The sequence below is a fragment of the Pygocentrus nattereri genome, chromosome 14 (genome assembly GCF_015220715.1).
Source record: "Pygocentrus nattereri isolate fPygNat1 chromosome 14, fPygNat1.pri, whole genome shotgun sequence".
Lineage (NCBI taxonomy): Eukaryota > Metazoa > Chordata > Actinopteri > Characiformes > Serrasalmidae > Pygocentrus > Pygocentrus nattereri.
In genome coordinates this window covers 21,653,798-21,675,942 of record NC_051224.1, presented here as the reverse complement: position 1 = coordinate 21,675,942, position 22,145 = coordinate 21,653,798, and the positions used below count along the sequence as shown (strand labels likewise).

Sequence of the window (22,145 nt, the reverse complement as noted above, 5' to 3'; positions counted from 1 at the left end):
GAGAGAGAGAGAGAGAGAGAGAAAGGGAGAGAGCTAGAGAGATAGAGAGAGAGGGAGGGAGGGAGAGATGGGGGGGCGAGAGGGAGAGAAAGAGAAAGAGGGAAAGATGAGAGATAGATCTCTATAAACTAATTATCCATGAAAAAGGATGATCGGCTACAGTTCAGATACCAGACCAGTCTAGCACACACACACACACAAATTAGTTTTTCTACCTTGTGAGGTGATTTATATATCCAACATCTTTTTGTTTCTATCTCTCTATCTATCTATCTATCTATCTATCTATCTATCTATCTATCTATCTATCTATCTATCTATCTATCTATATTATTGCCTATACGAGATAAGGAAACAGCATTGTCCCATATGTAGTGTATATACTTATATATTCAAATACTATATTCAGATATGTAATAATAATGTCTCACATGTATTATGTAAATGTCAGTACCCATGTTTAAATATTTCTATATATGAGGCATATTAATATTACCTATATGCAGTAATAAATCCTAAATTTCACTCTAAACCTCAGAAACCAGTAAGATCTGGTTCAGCTTTTTCAGTTTAGAAACTAAAGCTGTTGGTGTTTAGTTGGTGTTGCAGGTTAGAGCTGCTTTCCTCAGTTGTTCTCTACAGTGTCTGAGTGGAGAGCAGGAAGCAGAAAGCTCTCAGTGTTCTGATCTCAGGCTGCAGTGGTGTTTGTCTAGTAAATGATAATACATGCAGAGATGTGCTGTGTAATACAGGATGTTCTCTCTGCACGGCCCACTTGCAACTACACTTCACACCCAATTCCAGCTATTCTGCACAAACACACACCCTCTTACGCTTCCAAACACACACACACACACACACACACACACACACACACACACACACACACACACACACACACACACACACACACACACACACAAAGAGCACAGGTGTAAAGCTGTACAGACAGTAACTCTTAACTCTCAAATATGCAGCCTCCACTGAGACTTGTATAGGGCATTAACAGCATAAGAGCATGAAAACATTAACAGCAGCACTTCACCCACTGTAGATCTACTTAACTGTGAGATATTCCAACAATCATATATATATATATATATATATATATATATATATATACATATACACAGTATCTCACAAAATTGAGTACACCCCTCACATTTCTGCAAACATTTTATTATATCTTTTCTTCTCATGGGACAACACTATAGAAATGAAACTTGGGTATACCTTAAAGTAGTCAGTGTACAGCTTGTATAGCAGTGCAGATTTACTGTCCTGTGAAAACTCAACACACAGCCATTAATGTCTAAATAGCTGGCAACACAAGTGAGTACCACCTCACAGTGAACGTGTCCAAATTGTGCTCAAAGTGTCAATATGTTGTGTGATCACCATTAATATCTAGCACTGCCGTAACCCTCTTGGGCATGGAATTCACCAGAGCTGTAGAGGTTGCTACTGGAATCCTCTTCCACTCCTCCATGATGACATCACGGAGCTGGTGGATGTTAGACACCTTGCGCTCCTCCTTCCGCTTGAGGATTGAAGTGCTCAGTTGGGCTTAGGTCTGGAGAAATAATTGGCTAGTCCGTTACCTTTACCTTCAGCAAGGCAGTTGTCATCTTGGAGGTGTGTTTGGGGTCGTAATTGTGTTGTAAAACTGCCATGCAGCGCAGTTTCCGAAGGGAGGGGATCATGTTCTGCTTCAGAATGTCACAGTACATGTTGGAATTCATGTTTTCCTCAATGAACCGCAGCTCCCCAGTGCTGGCAGCACTCATGCAGCTCCAGGCCATGATGCTACCTCCACCATGCTTGACTGTAGGCAAGAGACAGCTGTCTTGGTACTCCTCACCAGTTCGCTGCCACACATGCTGGACACTGAGCCATCTGAGCCACAAAAGTTTATCTTGGTCTCATCACACCACAGGACATGGTTCCAGTAATACATATTCTTGGGCTGCTTGTCTTCAGTAAACTGTATGCAGGGTTTTTTGCGCATCAGCTTCAGAAGAGGCTTCCTTCTGGGGCGATGGCAATACAGACTGAATTGATGCATTGTGCGGCGTATGATCTGAGCACTTATAGCCTAGGCCATCTCAACACTTCTATTTCTCACATCCTCAGAGAGTTTTTCGCCATAAGGTGCCATGTTGAATATCCAGTGGCCAGTAAGAGCAAATTGTACCCAAAACACCAAATTTAACAGCCCTGCTCCTCATTCACACCTGGAACTCCAATGAGCCACATGACCCCAGGGAATGACAACGACACAACTGGGCACAATTTGGACACGTTCACTGTGAGGTGTACTCACTTGTGTTGCCAGCTATTTAGACATTAATGGCTGTGTGTTGAGTTTTCAGAGGACAGTAAATCTGCACTGCTATACAAGCTGAACAATGACTATAGTGTTGTCCCATGAAAAGATATAATAAAATATTTGCAAAAATGTGAGGGGTGTACTCATTTTTGTGAGATACTACATTTATATATATATATATATATATATATATATATATATATATATATATATATATATATACACATTTGAGATGATATTACACAGAAGAGACTGAGGGCCAAATGCATGCATATTTAACTCCAGATGCAGCAATTTAATTTTTTTCTATGATTCACAGATTCTGATGATGCTGAGATTATTAAAGTACAAAAAGTTGTATATTTGTATGTACTTATAACAATAATGTTTCATATGGAAATATGTAAGTGCCAATATTTAACAACAATAGGCCCCAAATGTATTTTGCACATCCATCCATTTAAAAAAAACTCGGTATGCTGTGCAAAATATAAAGAAAAACAAGCCAATGACATTTAATTACTAACCTGTTCTCAATTACCCTAATCAGTTGTGAGATCAGGTGTCAGGTGTTTTTTAGCATTACACAACTTTACCAGTCTTTTGTTGCTCCTGTGCTTCTCAACATTTGATCTGCTGTTTTTGTACTTTTTTCAACTAAATATAGAGTTTAAATGACTTGCACTTCATTGCTTTTTGTTTTTATGTAACATCTTGGATAGCATCCCAACTTTTTGGAATTGGTAAGTATATATGTGTAATAATTTGTCCCATATGTGTGTATGTATATATTAAAATAATAAGAACAATAATGATAATAGGCCTCATACGTTTTATGTATGTATATATGTATGTTGTACACACACACACACACACACACACACACACACACACACACACACACACACACACACACACACACACACACACACAAAACATATATACTATACATACAAGAATGGGTCGCTCTCAGGAGCTCAGTGAATTCCAGTGTGGTACCATGATAGGACGCCATCTGTGCAGCAAGTCCAGTCATGAAATTTCCTCACTCCTAAATATTCCACAGTCAACTGTCAGTGGTATTAGAACAAAGTCGAAGTGACTGGAAATGACAGCAACTCAGCCATGAAGTGGTCGGCCATGTAAAATGAGAGAGTGGGGTCAGCGGATGCTGAGTGCATAGTGCGCAGAGGTCACCAACTTTCTGCAGAGTCAATCGCTACAGACCTCCATTGTGGCCTTCAGATTGGCTCAAGAACAGCATAGAGAGCTTCATGGAATGGGTTTTAATACTGTGTCATGGTACGGGAACCTCTCATTTAAGCAAACTGGCTCAGGTGGTCAACCAGGCCAGTAAGATTATTGGACATAAACAACTGTCACTCCATAACTTATACCTCCGATCCATAACCAACAAGGCAACCCAGATCTACAAGGACCCTACCCACCCCCTTCATTCATCATTTCAGTTGCTGCCATCAGGCAGGAGACTTAAGGTCCCACTAGCTAGAAAGAATGGGTACAAAAAATAATTTATGCCCACTGCTGTGAGCATTCTAAATAAGGACATAATAAATAACCCCTTACATAGTTCATGTGCACTGTTGCTGTATGTGTTTTTAAGTGTTTTATGTGTCTATGTATGTATTTCGGTGCCAGATTGCCAAAGACAAATTTCCATTTCATGCAAATTTAATGGACAATAAAGTTTTTCTTATCTTCCATGGCCAAGCAGCTGCATCTAAGCCTTACATCACCAATTGCAATGCAAAGCGTCAAATGCAGTGGAATAAAGTGCCGCCACTGGACTATAGAGCAGTGGAAACGTGTTCTCTGATCTGGCAATCTGATGGACGGGTCTGGGTTTGGCAGTTGCCAGGAGAACGGTACTTATCTGACTGCATTATGCCAAGTGTGAAGTTTGGTGGAGGGGGGATTATGGTGTGGGGTTGTTTTTCAGGAGTTGGGCTTGGACCCTTAGTTCCAGTGAAAAGAACTCTGACTGCGAAGAGACTGCAAGCCACGCCTTCTCGTCCAACATCAGTGTCTGACCTCACAAATGCGCTTCTTCTTATCCATTCATTATAAAATTTACACACAATGTAAAAGGCAACAGGCATTTTCAAGTTATGTCAAAAACTGATGTCTCATATGTGTTATAAATATAGTTATAGGAAATAAAAAACACAAATTACTATTACTGTGATCTCTTCTATTTCACTCTTATCATTGGTTTTATAGATGATGTTGATAATGAACTGGGTTAATTTACTGCAAATCTGTCACGCATTGGACTCATCAGTTGAACTCCAACTCCCAGAATACCCTGGGAGAGCCTGTGACTCCAGACTCAGGCTCGCACACTTATCAGCGCTCACAGTCCCCAGACTTTTAACTGATGTCACCTGTGTCTCATTAGAGCACAGAGTACAAAATCCTGGGTCTGACAATCAGTCAGTGCGAGGTATTGTTTTCTCTGAAACTTGCTGAGCGTATTCTCCCTGTTCTCTCTTGTTTAACCGTGATTTTGGACTTTTGGATTTGTGTTTTTGACTACGTCTGTTGCATTTCCCTTTCTGGTACTTTTGCTGGTTGTTTGGATTGGTTATTGAACATTTGGACTGAACTTGGACTACTCTTTTGTGTTTTGCCCCTTTTTGTTGCCTTGGCTGCTAGGTAGACGAATAAACCGTCTAACCTCTTATCCGCTAGCGTCTGGGTTTCTGTCACATCGTAACAAAATCAAGTATTTTTCCAAGCTATTAATCTTCAAGTTAAAGTGTAGAAGTGAAAAATTTGCAGTTCATTAACCAAATCAATTATCATCATATATTAATGAATGAACTGTAAGATCATGGCATGAACCTATGCCACCTTTATGAATAAGGGCCATAATGAATTAATATCAAACATGAAAACATAATAACCACTATAGATATTTATATATCACTGTTGATGGAAGTAAACCTTGTATCTCCATTTTTACGTTTTTCAGTTTTTGACATAATTTGAAAGTACCCATTGCCCTTTACATTGTGTGTGAATTTTATGATGAATGCACTAAAAGCAATGGCCCAAAATTACTTGGAAAAAATTCTGGTTCCACTGACTTACATTAAAGTAAAAGTAAAGTAGGTTTATTTTTTCCTTTTCCTGTAAAGTTACCATTTTGGAGATATAAGGGTTTTTTTTCCGACAACAGCAATATGTAGATGCCCATGTTTCCATACATAGATTTTTTGGGTTCACCACCTTTTTATTCCTCTACATCTCTTCATGACACACTGTTCTCCATGAACAGAATATTCATGTTCTCCTTATAGAAAACAACACGTCATCCTGTGTCAGAAAGCACATAATCACACAAGCAAGTCTATTTAAATTTAGATTGTGAAATTTGAAATTTGCTGCACTGTTACTTCAAAAGATCAGTTTTAGTGTCTTACGTTTTTCTAATAAAGCTGCAGTTCTCCTCCTGGAGCGCTAACTAATAACCCCACAAATAAAACATCCATTTTTTTCATCATGCTGGGGGGATATAGACCCCACTAAGTGGTAAACACACACACACACACACACACACACACACACACACACACACACACCACAGCCCTGTTGGCTGTCATAATAAAGCAGAATGAAGAGGCTGCTGCTAAATGGAGGACTCTCCGGGTCCCTTAAGCGTGCAGCTCAATCTCCATACAGGGTAAACTCTGAAGAGAGCGGTGCAGTTATTTCATCCTGCAGCGTGAGCGAGACACTCTGTTCTCCAACCTTCCACCAGCCTTTCATTCCAGTTCTTATTTCTCATTATGGAATGACTACACAATGACTGAAGAGCTCAGAAACGATATATATATTTCACAAAAGTAATTTTATGACCTCTGCCTGCTGGTAAAATGTGCTGGCCAACTGGCTGATAAAACTATCACACTCACAAACCCTGCTGTGATTTCTAGATCAAATAATCCACTCACTCTTGTTTCTGCATGCAAACCCTATTACAGATAAAACAGCTGCGAGCCTGAGGGTCTTCATGCTATAAATTACTGTTCATATGACGCTCTGAGCAGAGAGTAAAACAGCAGGAGAGGGCCATTAAAATCTGTCTGCAAGAACATGTGATTCTTTACATTTATTAGATGACTGCTCACATTAAAACTTCAGTGGCTGGCTGATAAAACTACAAACACTGTTCTGATTAGATTTGAATACTACAAACACTGTTCTGATTAGATTTTAAAAATATATACACTGTTCTGATTGGCTGATAATACTATAAAAACAGTTCTGTTTGGACATTAATACTATAAGCACTGTTCAGATTGGATTTTAATACTATAAGCACTGTTCTGACAAGATATTAATACTATAAACACTGTTCTGATTAGATTTTAATACTAGAAACACTGTTCTAATTGGATATTTACACTATAAACACTGTTCTGATTAGATTTTAATACTAGAAACACTGTTCTGATTGGATATTTACACTATAAACACTGTTCTGATTGGCCAGTAATACTATAAACACAGTTCTGTTTGGATATTAATACTATAAACACTGTTCTGATTGGTTGATAATTCTATTAACACTTCTGACTGGCTGATAATTCTTTTAACACTGTTCTGATTGGTCAATAATTCTATTAGCACTGTTCTGATTGGTTGATAATTCCATTAACACTGTTCTGACTGGCTGATAATTCTATTATCAGTGTTCTGATTGGCTGATAATTATATGAACACTGTTCTAATTGGTTGATAATTCTATTCACACTTCTGACTGGCTGATAATTCTTTTAACACTGTTCTGATTGGTCAATAATTCTATTAACACTGTTCTGATTGGTTGATAATTCGATTAACACTGTTCTGACTGGCTGATAATTCTATTAACACTGTTTTGATTGGCTGATAATTCTATTAACACTTCTGATTGGTTAATAATTCTATTAACACTGTTCTGACTGGCCCACCTTATCTTCGTGTTGGCTCTCTGACCATGGACCGTCTAGACCCTGATTTTGGATTCGCCCATAATAAATCTTGTTTGTCTCCACACATGCATCCGCCTCAACATCGCTCCCTATCGTTACAGTAATTCTATTAACACTTCTGACTGGTTGATAATTCTATTAACACCATTCTGATTGGTTGATAATTCTATTAACGCTCTTCTGATTGGTTGATAATTCTATAAATGCTCTTCTGATTAGATAAGTGATAAGTGATACTTTTTTTGATCCCACAACTGGGGAAATTCCACCTCCGCATTTAACCCATCCGTGAAGTGAAACACAACATACACACTAGTGAACACACACACTAGGGGGCAGTGAGCACACTTGCCCGGAGCGGTGGGCAGCCCTATCCAGGGCGCCCGGGGAGCAGTTGGGGGTTAGGTGTCTTGCTCAAGGACACCTCAGTCATAGACTGTCAGCCCTGGGGATCAAACCGGCAACCTTCTGGTCACAGGGCCAGATCCCTAACCTCCAGCCCACGACTGCCAAAATTAGACTGCCCAAAACACGACTGCTACCAGATTAGAAATTAATACTATAAACACTTTTCTGATCCTCATGATGAAAAGTTGTGTATTCAGTCTTAATAACTGGCAGGTAATGGAATGATCCAATATTGAAGACTGAAGATGTGCTTATAGTGGGTAATGACATATAATTCAGGAATTCTACCTTTAGAAAGGCATGCATGCAAAATGCATAGGTCATTCAGTCAGATAATGATATGGAATAAAAAAGAACTTTCATCACTCAGTTGTTATCTGATGAATAAATCCATTCACTCACTCACTCACTCACTCACTCACTCACTCACTCACTCACTCACTCACTCACTCACTCACTCACTCACACACTCACATTACTGGATGGAAATGCTATTAAAGATAAAACAGCTGCATGCCCGGGGGATTATCAAGGTATAAATTACTGTACATTCAACTGTTCTGAGTTAAAAGATAAGATTGAGACTATTAAAAACTGCATGCAAGAACAGATCATTTCTTACAATGCATTTGGGCCACATATGTAAGCTAATACAGTTAATATAATGCCAATATCACCCATATCACAATCATACTCATATGGAGTATCATGCAAAAGGCAGCGATTACCCTTAATTAATTTAACTTCCAATCAAAAAATATGCAAGTTAAAATTTTTCAGGCAATATTTCTAAGGAGATTAGATATAAAATAATCCATAATGAAGGAGAAAGTCAAAGTGAAAAAACAGAAGCTTCCAAAACTGGAGTTAAAAACTGGTTAAAAGCTACAGAGTAAAAATGTGGCTCCTAACCAACACCGGGAAGACACCAAAACTGCCCCCATCAGATAAACTCTTATCTTAGAGAGAGAGGAGAAAATCAAGCTGCTTCAGATCTGAAAACATCCACAGGTGTTTCTGTCCATCCTTCCACCGTGAGAGGACGACTCAGTGCTATGGGTCTGAAAGGATGTGTAGCAAGAAGAACCTCACTGAGAAAAGGAGATGAACACATCAAACAAAGAAGCTGAGCAATGGACTGACCACCCCAGAGTCCAGACCTCAACACCACTGAATGTGTTTGATTACTTCAGAAAATCATCAACCAGCTTCTAAGACTGAACTTTGGAGGTGTGTCTGCAGATTCTTTGAGCAACTGAAAGCAAATTGTTATGGCCTTTGTGTAATTTTCTGTTTTAAATTGTTTCTTGGTGCTGAAAAATGAATAACTTCAGTACTTGAGAGTTGTTTTGACTGGACTGGATTAAAGAAATGAATGTACTGTATACAGACCTGCATATGTGGTTTCTGACACTGTAGGACATTCTTTCTAAAAATGAACAAAAATATGAAGCATCTCGAATCATCTCATTTTCCTATCTCTTTTTAAAATACTCTGTCTTTATTTAAGCTGGTGAGCTTGTCTCCGGCGTGTGGGATGTGGCAGCAGCGTCTAAGCGTATCTCTTACGAGTGCCTCGCATTAACGTTACGAGCAATTCATCAGTATTTATCTGTGGGCTACAGAAGATGGCTTCATTAGACGAGGCCAAAACGAGCCTCTCCCTCTCTCTCTCTCTCACATGCGCCTCAGGAGCCGGGAGTGAATTTCCCCTCTAATGGAGGCACGGCTGAAAATAGAAGCTGATTTGCTGATTCGTACACGAGCTCAGCGAGCACCAGATGTTTTTCTTCAATAAATCCAGAGGAAAAAAAAAAACAAAACGCGAGGAGCGCAAAAAGAGAAAAATCATTTCTACTCTACACACAAGATACACACAACTCCTCAACACGCTGATTCACTAACGACACACAGAGAAACACAAAGAAACACTGCACTAACACTAGGTTTGTATTTATACAGTGTCAGGACATGGGGTCTGATATAGAGCCCATATTTGTTGTATATATGTAATGATAAATGTATATATAAATAATAATAATATGCAGTACTGTATAAAAGTCTTTTGCAAAGCTGATCAGCAGTAATCAGAAAGCAGTGATTTATAAATCTACTGCGATCTGAACCAAAACAGTACAAAGACATATATGTAACGTTTTATCTTATCAACTATGTTTTATGTAAATATATGTTCATTCTGAGATGGATGCCTGGATACAGAAATGTAGAAAGAAAGAAATAAAAACATCTGTCCGAATTCTGTTCAGCATTTCATCCAGTCTCCATCCATGTGCATCCACCATGATTATCTTCCTCCCAGACAAGGATCACGTGCCCAGTGATGTACTGCATGGGGAGGAGTTTTGGCCATACTGGGAGGAGTTTTGTTTGTAGTGGGAGGTTTAGGTATACTGGGAGGAGATTCGATGATACTTTGAAGGGTTTCTGTTGTATTGGGAGCAGTTTCGGGTGCAATGGGAGGAGATTTGGTTGCTGAATGTGTCTTGGAGGGACAGATGCATTTACATTTCTATATGTGGCTTAAATAAAAATCCTAACCTTAACCTCAGTAACCAAAAAGAAATGGTTTGTGCTTTTAGCGTTACAAAAATGAAACATGGAGCTTCTGCAAAAAGCACTTCACCTTTTTTGCCGCTCCTGTCTGAGCATGTTAGTCCTGTTTTTCTCTGGTTTCTCTACACAATCAAGACACATTTGCACTGAAAATGTATGAAAACAAACAGAATCTGCATGGACATGAGTGCGCACACACACACACACACACACACACACACACGCATACACACACACACACACACGGTGACTCTTTGACTTAAGGTGGCCCCTCTGGACAAGAAAACACTGGCCGGGTTACACAGTGTCTCACCACAGACATTACTGCCATTAGTATTAGCATAAGTCATGTTTATTCATGAGGCGTCTGTGCAAAAGAGTGCAGGGAAGAAAGTGACTCACTGGGGCACAGGGCTGTGTGTTCGACACAGAGGCAACACTCGCACTACTGCAGGAGGAATTCTAACTAGGCTCCAGCTCAATCTGCTGCCAGCCCAAACTATTGATGCTAATGATGCTAATGCTGTTAATTAGTCTTGACAACAACAGCTCTGCAGCAGCCATACAGCTTTTTTTACAAACTACTTCTACTTCCACTCTCTGGCCACTTTATTAGAAACACATACCTTGTGCTTCCACTAACTGGCCAAAAAAAGGAGCGGTTTTGGTTGTAATGGGAGGGGGAGGAGTTTCAGTTGTACTTGAAGGGGTTTCAGTTGTACTGGGAGGAGTTTTGGTTGTACTAGGAGGAGGTTCGGTCATACCGGGAGAAGTTCGGTGGTCCTTTATTAGAAACACCTACCTTGTACTTCCACTCACTGGCCACTTTATTAGAAACACCTGACCACTGATGAAGGTTTAGAAGTTGACGAACACAAACTGTACACCAACAGATGTGCTACAGTGTCTAACTGTACTCCAGCAAGGCGGAGCTACGAGGGAGGGGTTTCTTATAAAGTGGCCAGTGTGAGTGTACACAAGCTACACAAGAGGATTTCCTCCTGAGCGCTCTGCTTTTCTCCTACACAGACAGTAACTTGCTGTGTTTGCACTGTAAAATGAATGTACCAGTCATAGTCCATGACGGCGATTATCAGAGACACACTCTCGATGTTCTCATTGGGGATGTCGAAGACCAGAGCTTCGTTGTAGGTGGGGTTCAGCGTGTTCTTCTTAATGGAAGTTTTCCTCTTCTTCAGCCTGCGGCCCTCGCAGACCAGAGACGCCTTCACATACGGGTCTGAGAGAGACAAAAGAAACAGAGAGACCGACAAAGAAAACGACAAGAAAGAGAGAGAGAGAATGAAAGAGAGAGGCAGAGAGGGAGAGAGATGAAGAGAAAGAGTGAGAAACAAACATTTGTACACAAAATGGCAATAAAACTACTGTTAATTCTAATAAGGGTGTCGATAATTATGCTAATAGCGCTAACGATTGCAGTGGCTAGAATGATCAGCCCTGCCCAGGGTTTAATGGCCCTCCTTCTGAATGTCAGCCCGTCAGAGAGTGCGGCGTGATAATGTTGCATAATCACGTCCTCAGAGAGAATTCATTATTTCATTAGTCTGAGGCGTCTCTGATAATTAAATTAACCCACACTGATTGCGATTGTCTCTCATCCATCTCACTCCGCTGTTACTGCCATGACGCAATGTTTCTGACATCCAGCTTCTCATTTTGGAGGACGCTCGGTCGTCCTCGCAGTCTGGAGAGTTAAGGTTCGATTTTTTTTTCACCTTCAGTGTTATTGTTTCCTTGAAGTGCGGCTGGTATTAAGATGGTAATGATCTAAAGCTGTGGCACGTCTGGGCCTTAATGATGTCTCAGATGATAATGAGGCTGTGGATGGGTTTGTGGGTTTGTGTGGATGTGTGCGTGGGTTTGTTTTTGTCCATTTTCAGGACTTTGTTAACAGGGCTAGCCTACCGGAGCACATGACTGACATTGTAAATTGCCTTTACAAAAACTCTTAAAGCTGCACTAAGTAACATTTAGGGATTTGAAGACCTCACTGGTGAAAATGTACAATTGCACGCAATGCGTGGGGGAACATTTTAAATTAGATGTGTCCCAATTCAGGGTCTGTGTCCTTTGGAGTCTACATTTGAGCCTATCTTGTACTTCCAATAACTGGCCACTTTATTAGAAACACCTACCTTGTGCTTCCACTAACTGGCCACTTTATTAGAAACACCTACCTTGTGCTTCCACTAACTGACCACCTTAATAGAAACAACTACCTTGTGCTTCCATTAACTGGCCACTTCCTCATTGACTGCATTCTTCAAAGGATGTAGCCCCTGAATTTCCAACACAGCTACAATTAGTTATGATTCGTTTATGGTATGAAGGATACACTGCAAATCATTTTTGTTGTAGTTAGCCTAGCTACACAACACGCTAGCTGGCATGTATAACATTAGTGACTTTGGATTCTGTTAATGTTTGATGAACCCGTTTGTGATTAACGCATAATGTGTTTATTGATTTGATATGAGGCACTCAGGAGTTTGGAGTGAGTTTCTGAAAAACCTCTGTTTGAAGGGCCGTGTAGCCCTAACACTTCGCACTATCTCAACAAGAATCGGGACACCCTACCCCTAAACATGTACCGAGAACAGAACAAAGGTGTAGGGCTAAGAGGCAAGGGGTGAAATGGGATCGGGCCCAAGATTAGGTTTAGGATTTAGGTTGAATCCCAAATGGCTCAGTATTCCCTAAATAGTGTTCTAGCTATGAAAGTTTATGAAAGTTTAGACATTCTAGCCTCTACAGTTAAACAGTGCATCATTGTGTTAGGTTGCTAGGAGCCTGTTTACTCTGTAGCATCTATAATGGGCTACTTTGTATCTAATCTTCTCAAAAATATCTCTTGAAAACGTGTGCTGACTGTTAAAAAACGAAGCGCGGTCTCCGAGTTTGTATATCTAATGTACATATGGGACATATTATTATGTACAGGTACTTACATATACAGTATTTAGCATAACTGGGACATGTTATTACATGTTAGTAGGTAGGACATCTGTATGGCCCCATGTGCTGACAGTGTAAACCAGGCCTGTGTGTGTGTACCTGAGAAGCCGGTCAGGTCCATGGCTTTGAGGTTTGTGGCCTTGATGATAGTGACCGTCAGTCGGCCAGCTGTTGGCAAGTAGCACAGTGAGAAATTCAGCTCCCCCAGATCAGCTTTCTCCTGCACACACACACACACACACACACACACACACACACACACACACACACACACACACACACACACACACACACACACACACACACAGACACACACAGGTCAGAGAATTAGAGCCAAACTCCAACACATGCACTTACAGATCTGCTGACCTAAGAAAGCCGAGCTGTGAGTCAGAAACCATCTCTCTCTCTCTCTCTCTCTCTCTCTCTCTCTCTCTCTCTCTCTCCCTCTCTCTCTCTCTCTCTCTCTCTCTCTCCCTCTCTCTCTCTCTCTCTCCCCCTCTCTCTCTCTCACTCCTTTCTTCCTCTCTCTTTTTGTCCTCTCTTTTCTCTCTTACTGTTTTCACTTTCTTTCCTTTCTCTTTTTCTGTTCTCTCTCAACATTTCCTTTCTTTCTTTTCTCCCTTTCTGGTCTCTCTCATATTCCTTCCTCTTTGACTGTTCTTTCTCTTTCCTTCTCTTTCTGTTCTTTCTTTGTTTCCTTTCTGTTCTTTCTCTGTGTTTCTTTCTTTCCATTCTCTTTGTTCTTTCTCTCACTCTTTCCTTTCTCTCTTTCCTTTCTTTTCTCTCTTTTTATTTTCTATCTTTCTTCCTCTCTTTCCTCTCTTTCTGCTGTTTTTTTATTTGTTCTCTTTCCTTTGTTTCTTTTCTCTCTCTCTTTCTGTTCTCTCTTTCTTTTCTGTGTCTCTGCTCTCTCTTATCTCTCTCTCTCTCTCTCTCTTTCTTTTTTGCTCCATCTATTTGTCTCTCTCCTCTTTCTTATAATCTTTTTTTCCCTGTCTTCTACTGTGCCTCTCTTTCTCTCTCTTTCCTCTTTCTGTTCTCTTTCTCTCTCCATCATGTTCAGTAATAGTAATAATGTATAGCCGTTGACTGTGAGCTGCTCTCTCTGTCGTGCAATATTTAAATGATAATTTATTCTTTTTCAGCTGTAGGAGTTTGAAAGACTCAAGCGCTGCTTCTCTTTCGGTTTCTTGACCTCCAGAGAGCCCAGGGTGACCCTTCCTTTCACAGGACTCACTGCTTTAGTATCCATAGTGAACTTACAGTGGAAGTTTGGTGAAAAATTAAATGTCCCCAATTTCCCCTCTTACTCAAAACGTAGTTGATCAGCTGGAGCCTGTTGAGTGTCTGAAGTCCACCAATTAGCATGGCACAGCATTAGCATACCAGTCGTCTCAAACCATATGGAGGTGTTTATTATCTCTAACAGACTTGATTACATATATTGCTCACTGTTGTCTATGAACATGGACTAAAGAACATTAGCATAGCTGAAACAGTATCAGCAGCTTCCTCCGAGATGTGACGCACCACTGAATCTGGTTAGCTGCCGCTAACACAACATCAGTGGACAGCTCAACACGCTTTGAGGAGAACTCTAACTGCTGCCTCGTGTATGATGATGAGTCCTCATCAGCATCCAGTTAGCTTTAGCTCATCTGAGCAGGCAGCAACCGATACTCAAAACAAAAGCTACGAAAAAGTCCTCGTTTGGATTTTAATAATAAAACATGTTTTTAGACATATTCCTTTGATTTCTGATTAATGTTGTGTGACTAATTTTTATAGCCTCTTAACATCAGAACCAAAAGAATCTCCTAAAAGACGGCGCCAAATTCATTCATTAGCCCTCTAAATGTCCAGGGCCCACCAGCAGGCCCAAAGATCTATTACTCTCGTCTGCAATCTAAGAATAGCTCAAGTCCATGTAGTTACTGAATAATAAACCTGAGAATTAGTCAGAATGCATATATAATATATATATATATACCCTAAAAAGTGAAGGAGGAGGGCACAGCTGCCCCCTGCTGAACAAAGCTGGTGTAGCGAATATTTAAAAAAAGTAAATTATAAGGGAGAAAAATAATTTTAGAGGTTTTTGATGTTAAAATTGCACACATGATGTTATAAATGCTTTTTCTTTGCTATTTTGGGGTGTTTTACAGGCAGAAAAAAATAAATAAAGGACTAATAAATAATGCACTTCAATTTTTTTTCAGTATTACTTCTCACAACTTCTGTACACATATATTTTCTCCCTAAGAGTAAATATAGGTACACATATTTCTCTTCCATATAGCATATTTAGTGTATGTAAGCTTCAGTTGTTTGTTAGCTACATTAGCCTCATAGCTAACGGCAACTGAAGCAAACCTCAGACACCATACATGTCTTGGCTGATTGACTACATTTGCAGCAAGAGGGAAAAATTAGTGAGTATTTTAATGAGTAATTAAAGATTAAAATAAAAAAAAAGTAAAATTAGTGAGTAATTAGTATTTGGCTGAAGTGAGGACGCTGCTAAAGTGCTGAGCTTTCTGTGGGTGAGACTTTCTCTATTCTTCTCCTGTTCATCTCTACAGCACAGCGTGATTCACCAGCTGTGGTGAAAAGAAGAGCGAGGACAGGCTGGTAAACACTTTGCCTCAATATTTAATCAAAATCGATGCTTTTCAGAAGCCGGAAGAGTGAGCGAGCACGAGCGAGCGGCTGTTAGCGCGAGGCTTCACCGCTCCAACCCAGGATGCTTTGGATTCAGCGTGTTCTCCATACATGCTCAGAAGAGTTTGACCTTCATTAATTAACTGTTTTTTTTTTAAATCCCTCATGTTTTCCTTTTAAGGCAATGCCTGTTCCTGATGTGATTTCCTCTCCGCTGTTTTGGAAGCTTCTCCAAGGACACATCAGCATCAGCACTGGTTTTACACCCACAGATCTGTCACTGAACCATGCAACGAGCTTCGATGTTCCAACAGAGAATATAAGACGGGAGTTATGTAATTCAATTGTCTTTGCATCTGCAACTGAAGACAATAAATAAAAACTGAATTATGTCATATATAGGCCTGCAGTGCCTCCTCTGGGTTGCTGTGTTATCCTCAGAGCAAACAATAAGACTGAATTTTATCATACAGTAGGAATCCACATACCACACAGCGCTGAATGTCTGCACACATTAATGTTCTCTCACATTCAATCACAATGCTGTGCATCGGTCACTCGTCTTCTGTACTTTATCTGGTTTCTCTCTGTTTATTGTGTCCCCCAAGGTTTCAGGATTGACTGTCACTGATATTAAAAATAAAATAATAAAAAGATCATAACTTTGTAAAAAGAAATGACCATAGTCTAAACCTATTTGTGCTTGTTTCAGAGTAACTTTTAATTATGGACGCCTCTACTGGACTGTTTCAGAGTTGAAAACACATTTCAGACTTTTACTGGACTTGGACTTTAGACTAAAGTCCTTTTGCTTTGAGTGACTCTATACCTTAACTATGTTTAGTTCATTCAAATAAATGATTTAACATTGTATTTTATCACCACCAAAACAATCAGAACTCTACCGAAACTTTCGGTAGTGACAATTTTAGCAAATTTTCAGCAGAATTCAAAAACACAGCCAGGACATGACTAACAAGCACAGCTTTGAACAGCTGTACACACAAAAAATCATCATATCTTTCATTAAAATGCAAAACAGTTTACTTAACTGCAGAAGATCTGTTTTTCGGTAGTGACAATCCTGAATGTTCCACAGTGCGATTCATTTATCTCAAAAATAATGGGATCTAAGTGCTCACCATGTGGCCATGAGAGACAGGGATGCAGTCTCACTTCCTGCTCTAAAACACAGGGGCGGGGCTAAAATAAGGCCCCGCCTACAAACCAAAACTGGATCCCGGTAATGACACTGAAAAGTGGGACAGTATTTTTAAACTCAAAAATTAAACTTCTTATCATTCTAAATCGTTCAACCTCACTTTAAAAGAAACAAATGTTATAAAATTATATTATTATAAATTATATTATTTATTACGTGTAAATAGAGGCGTAGGCGTTTGAGACAGATGATGATTTTGTATGTACTTTGTGTATTACTATATTTAACATCTGTGGTTTAAATAGATCATAACATTCATTATAAATATCGAAGGTCTGAATACTTAATTGGTCTTTCATAGTTTTTTATAATGTGAGACACAGTTTGAACTAATTCACTAAAATGCTCTACATGTATGCTCAAAACCTGCAGCGGCTGTGCACTGTTCAAATGCAGTTTCCCAGTTCTTCCCTCGACATCTGTTGGCCACTTTGACGTCACTGATCACTTATTTGTTCAATTTATATCACATATATGCTGCTTAAAACTTTAGCACCAACTTAAAACCACCTCCGCATCCACATCTTACTCAAGGTTTTCTCTACTTTGAGCACTTTTACACATTTTGGAATAAAATCTCATATTTTATGTCTCATACTTTAAATATTTAGATATAAACTAACTTTAGATCTATAGATTATAGAAGCTCTAGAGATTAATCTTAGATTTAGATTTAGATTCCAGCTTAAACTAGCATTTAATATCTTATTTGCTGTGTTATGTAATATTCTATGCTGTAGCATCTCTTAGCCTCATTGGTTTGGAAAAACTCACAATATTGTAATCTTTCTGTAATGAGAGGACATTGATGGGTTTTAATGTTCTCTCATTAAAATACCCAGCATGCATCCTCCTCCTCGCCCACCACCACCCCCATCACCACAGCACTAAATACAAAAAGATGACAATATAATATCTGCTCCAAAGGGCTTTTTTATCAAACCTCTTCCCACCTTCAAACACATCATTAGAAGGGGGGTAAATTGTAAAATGTCATTCTCTGGACTGCCCATTTTTGCCTTGATGTCAACTTTAAGCAGTCATTCTCCCAAGCAGCTTCATTATTAATGCCCTTGAAATGCTTTTCCAACAGAACTGAGGAAGATTTAAATACAGTAAGAGGCATTACGGCATTACATAGGAATTAGCTGTGTAACCGTGGAGAAGAGTATAATTGTAACAAGGGAAATGGATGTTTAACCATCAAAATGGGAGTAGTGTAACCATGGAAATGACTGCAGTGTAACCATGGAAATGACTGAAGTGTAACCATGGAAATGGGGTAGTGTAATCATGGAAATGGGGATAATGTAACCATGGAAATGGGTGTAGTGTAACCATGGAAATGGGTGTAGTGTAACCATGGAAATGAGTGTAGTGTAAACAAGGAAAAAGAGGTAGTGTAACAAGGGAAGTGGGTGTAGTGTAACCATGGAAATAGGGTAGTGTAACCATGGAAATAGGTGTGGTGTGACCATGGAAATGGGTGTAGTGTTACCATGAAAATGGGTGCAGTGTAACCATGAAAACAGGTGTGAACTAGTCTTTTTTCAGATGGACTTTTATCAGTTAATCCATCTCATAATTCTATCCAAATATCAGCAGCCGGGCAGCCACAGTATTGAACAGTTTTTCCTGCCAGCTGTCTGAAAGTCAGCCTACTGTAAACTGCATCTTATCTTTGTGTGTGAAAGTGATTTTTATAGTGTGGAGGATATTCTCACACAAACATTCAGGCTGCAAATGACAAATTATGGACAAACAAACTGCTAAATGCTAATTAAATGTACGCAGAGCACAGCAGATGTAACGCAGCTTACATAAGCCTCTGAGCAGACGTCGCAAACCCTGTGTGTGAAGTGATTAAGGCATTATTCTCACCGCTGTTCCCTCCACAATGTCCCTCCAGATGGGTTTGTCTCCGGTGCCCTCGCTGAAGTCCAGCAGGTTGTCCACCACCACCTGGCCGATGAGGTCGTGTCTGGAGAAGCGGTCGAAGTCGTAGATGGAGAAGTGAAGCTTCCGAGAGTGCAGCTCAGCCAGAGGCACCCCAAACTGAAACGTCTCATTAAACACAGGATTCAGAGTCTTCCTATGGACCTGAGAGAGAGAGAGAGAGAGAGAGAGAGAGAAACATGTCAAGGAAAAATGGAGAGAAAAAGAGTGAAAGAGAAAATAAGGGACAGAGACCAGAGGGGGAGGAAAGAAAGAAGAGTCGTAGAGGAAGAGCGAAAAAAGAAACAGTGTGAAAGAGAGAAAGAGTGAGAAAGTAAGGAAAGAGTGAAGAAAGAACAGAGTGAAAGAGGAAGAGAGAAGAAATATAGATGAGAGCATGAAAGAGCGAGAAAGTGAAAGAGAAAAGAGAAAGATGGAATGAAAAAAATAATGGGAAAAACAAACAGAGAAAGAGTGAATGAAAAAAGGAAAGAGAAAGAAAGGGTGAAAGAAAGAGAAAGAGAGACATAGAGAGGACACAGTGAAAGAGTGAAAGAGTGAAAGAGTGAAAGAAAGAAAGAAAGAAAGAAAGAAAGAAAGAAAGAAAGAAAGAAAGTGAGAAAAAGAGTGAGGAAAGAGTGAAGAAAGAAGAGAATGAGAGAGAAAAACAGATTAGAGAAAAAAGGTTAAGAGAAAAAACAAACAATGAATGAGAAAAAGGAGAGACGAAGAGAAAGACAGTATGAAAGAGAGAAACGGTAAAAAAAGAGACAGATAGGACACAGTGAGAGAGAGAGCGAGAGATGGGGAGACAGAAAGAGAAAATGAGAAATTAAGTAGAAAACAATATGGCAAGAAAAAGGGACAGAGAGAGAAAGAGAAAGAGAGAGCGAGAGAGAGAAAGTAGGAGGGTGCAAGAGAGAGAGAGACATAGAGGGAGTGACAGAGAGAGAGACATATATATATAGAGAGAGAGAGAGAGAGAGAGACAGGGAGTGAGAGACATAGAGAGAGAGAGACATAGAGAGAGAGAGCAAGAGAGAGAGAGAGAGGCAGAGAGAGACACATAGATAGATAGATTGATAGATAGATAGATAGATAGATAGATAGATAGATAGATAGATAGATAGATAGATAGATAGATAGAGCGAGAGAGGGATATAGAGAGAGAGAAAGAGAGAGGGTGAGAGAGAGAGTCAGAATGAGAGAGACAGAGAGACAGAGAGACAGACAGAGAGAGAGAGAGAGAGAGAGAGAGAGAGACAGAACGAGACAGAAAGAGAGACAGACAGACAAAGAGAGAGAGAGAGAGAGAGAGAGAGAGAGAGAGACAGCAAGGTAACTACCAAGCAGTACCTCACTACTTGAGGTAAAAGATCTGTGATGTAAATATGAGAACTTTAATATTTAATGTGTAAGGGGTGGGGGGTAGTGAGGAAAGAACAGAACGAGCATGACAGAATGAGACAGAGGTAACGGATAAGTGAAGGAGCTGAGTAGTAAAAGAGAGAGAGCAGTGAGCGAGGGAGAGGTGAAGGCAGATAGACGAGTGGAGACACTGAGGGAGCTCTAACAGGGGGTGATTACAGAGCGAGCCTCAGAGCCAGAGAAACGCTGCTGACAGGCGGAGGAAAAACAGCACAACACAGCTTAATGAAGCCTGAGAAGATGAGCAGGTTAACCCTCTAATCTCTGAAGTCGTGTTCTCATTCCCGCAGTCTGCAGCCGCCACTGTGACCACGTTAGGTAATCTGACACATTAGGGTCTGAGCTGGTTTTCTCTATGAGGAAAATGAACGGTAAAAATCGCTGCTATTGCACTCCATGGTAAACAGAAATGATCCTCTCAATTATGAGGCTATTAAGGAGTGAAAAGAATAATGCTACCTGCAGGCTAACACTGCTGCACACTGAAAGCACAGCTTACACTGGAAATCTAATCATTTTAGTCTACGGTTTGAGTAGCTAGTGTTGGTGTTTTGACTCATTCTACCAAATTAGTTCAAATCAGAGTTGAAACACATTTCAGAGTTTTTAACTGATCTTTGACTTTAGACTTTTCTTTTTGCTCTGAGTGACCGTAGAACTTAATTTGTTGATTATTGTATTGAAATAAGTGACTCAAAATTCCATTTTGTCACCAAAACATCATAACACTGCTGCAACTTTACCACATGTTTCAGTAGTGGCTGTTTCTACAGTGACAATTTTAGGTAATTTTGAGCAGAACTCAAAAAGACATCCAGTACATGACCAACACACACAGCTTTGAACAGCTGTTCACACATAAGATCATCATATTTTTCATTAAAATGCAAAAAAGTTTACTTTGCTGTAGAAAATGTGTTTTGGTAGTTTTTGGTAGTGTTCGACACTTATTTTCAGACTTTGAGCCATATTTACTTCAAAACAATGGGATCTATCCATTCACCATGTGGCCAAGAGGGACAGGGATGTAGTCTCACTTCCTGCTCTAAAATGCAGAGGCGGGGCTAAAATAAGGCTCCGCCCATAGATTAAAACCCTGGATTTTTTTTTATTTGGGGCTAAAATAAGACTCTGCCCATAGACTAAAACCCTGGATATTTTTATTTAAAAGTTAAATTCATGATGACTAATTCTTTTAACGAAAAACTTGAATAATGTTTTTTTCAAAAGCACTAATTTGGTAGAATGATGCATATTAAAGTTTAATATTCCACTTTTTTGCATATATGTATATATATATATATATATATATATATATATATATATATATATATATATATATATATATATATGTATATATATAGTGATATTCACAATGTGGTCGCTAAATGACGGTGATCTTTGGGAAAAAATTTACCATACTTAAAAAAACCTTTTACTTTTCTCATAGATAAAATCTACTCCTTATATGATCACGACTCTAGCTACAGAATCATGCACAACTTCAGACACCTATATATCCGAACTTTCGTCCTTTCTGTGTGGAGTTTGCATGTTCTCCCCGTGTCCGCGTGGGTTTCCTCCGGGTACTCTGGCCCCCCCCAGTCCA

General features: G+C 39.6%; 1 protein-coding gene across 1 annotated transcript in view; it reads right to left on the bottom strand.

Annotated features, from left to right (window-relative positions):
* Positions 1–22,145, bottom strand: part of syt3 (synaptotagmin III) — an 88,736-nt gene that overhangs the window by 4,108 nt on the left and 62,483 nt on the right. Inside the window, exons 7-9 of the mRNA XM_017710360.2 lie at positions 19,055–19,273; positions 13,387–13,507; positions 11,380–11,551 (exon numbers count right to left, since the gene is read on the bottom strand). Of these exons, the coding sequence (XP_017565849.2) occupies positions 11,380–11,551; positions 13,387–13,507; positions 19,055–19,273 (512 nt within the window). The remainder of the gene's footprint in view (positions 1–11,379; positions 11,552–13,386; positions 13,508–19,054; positions 19,274–22,145) is intronic.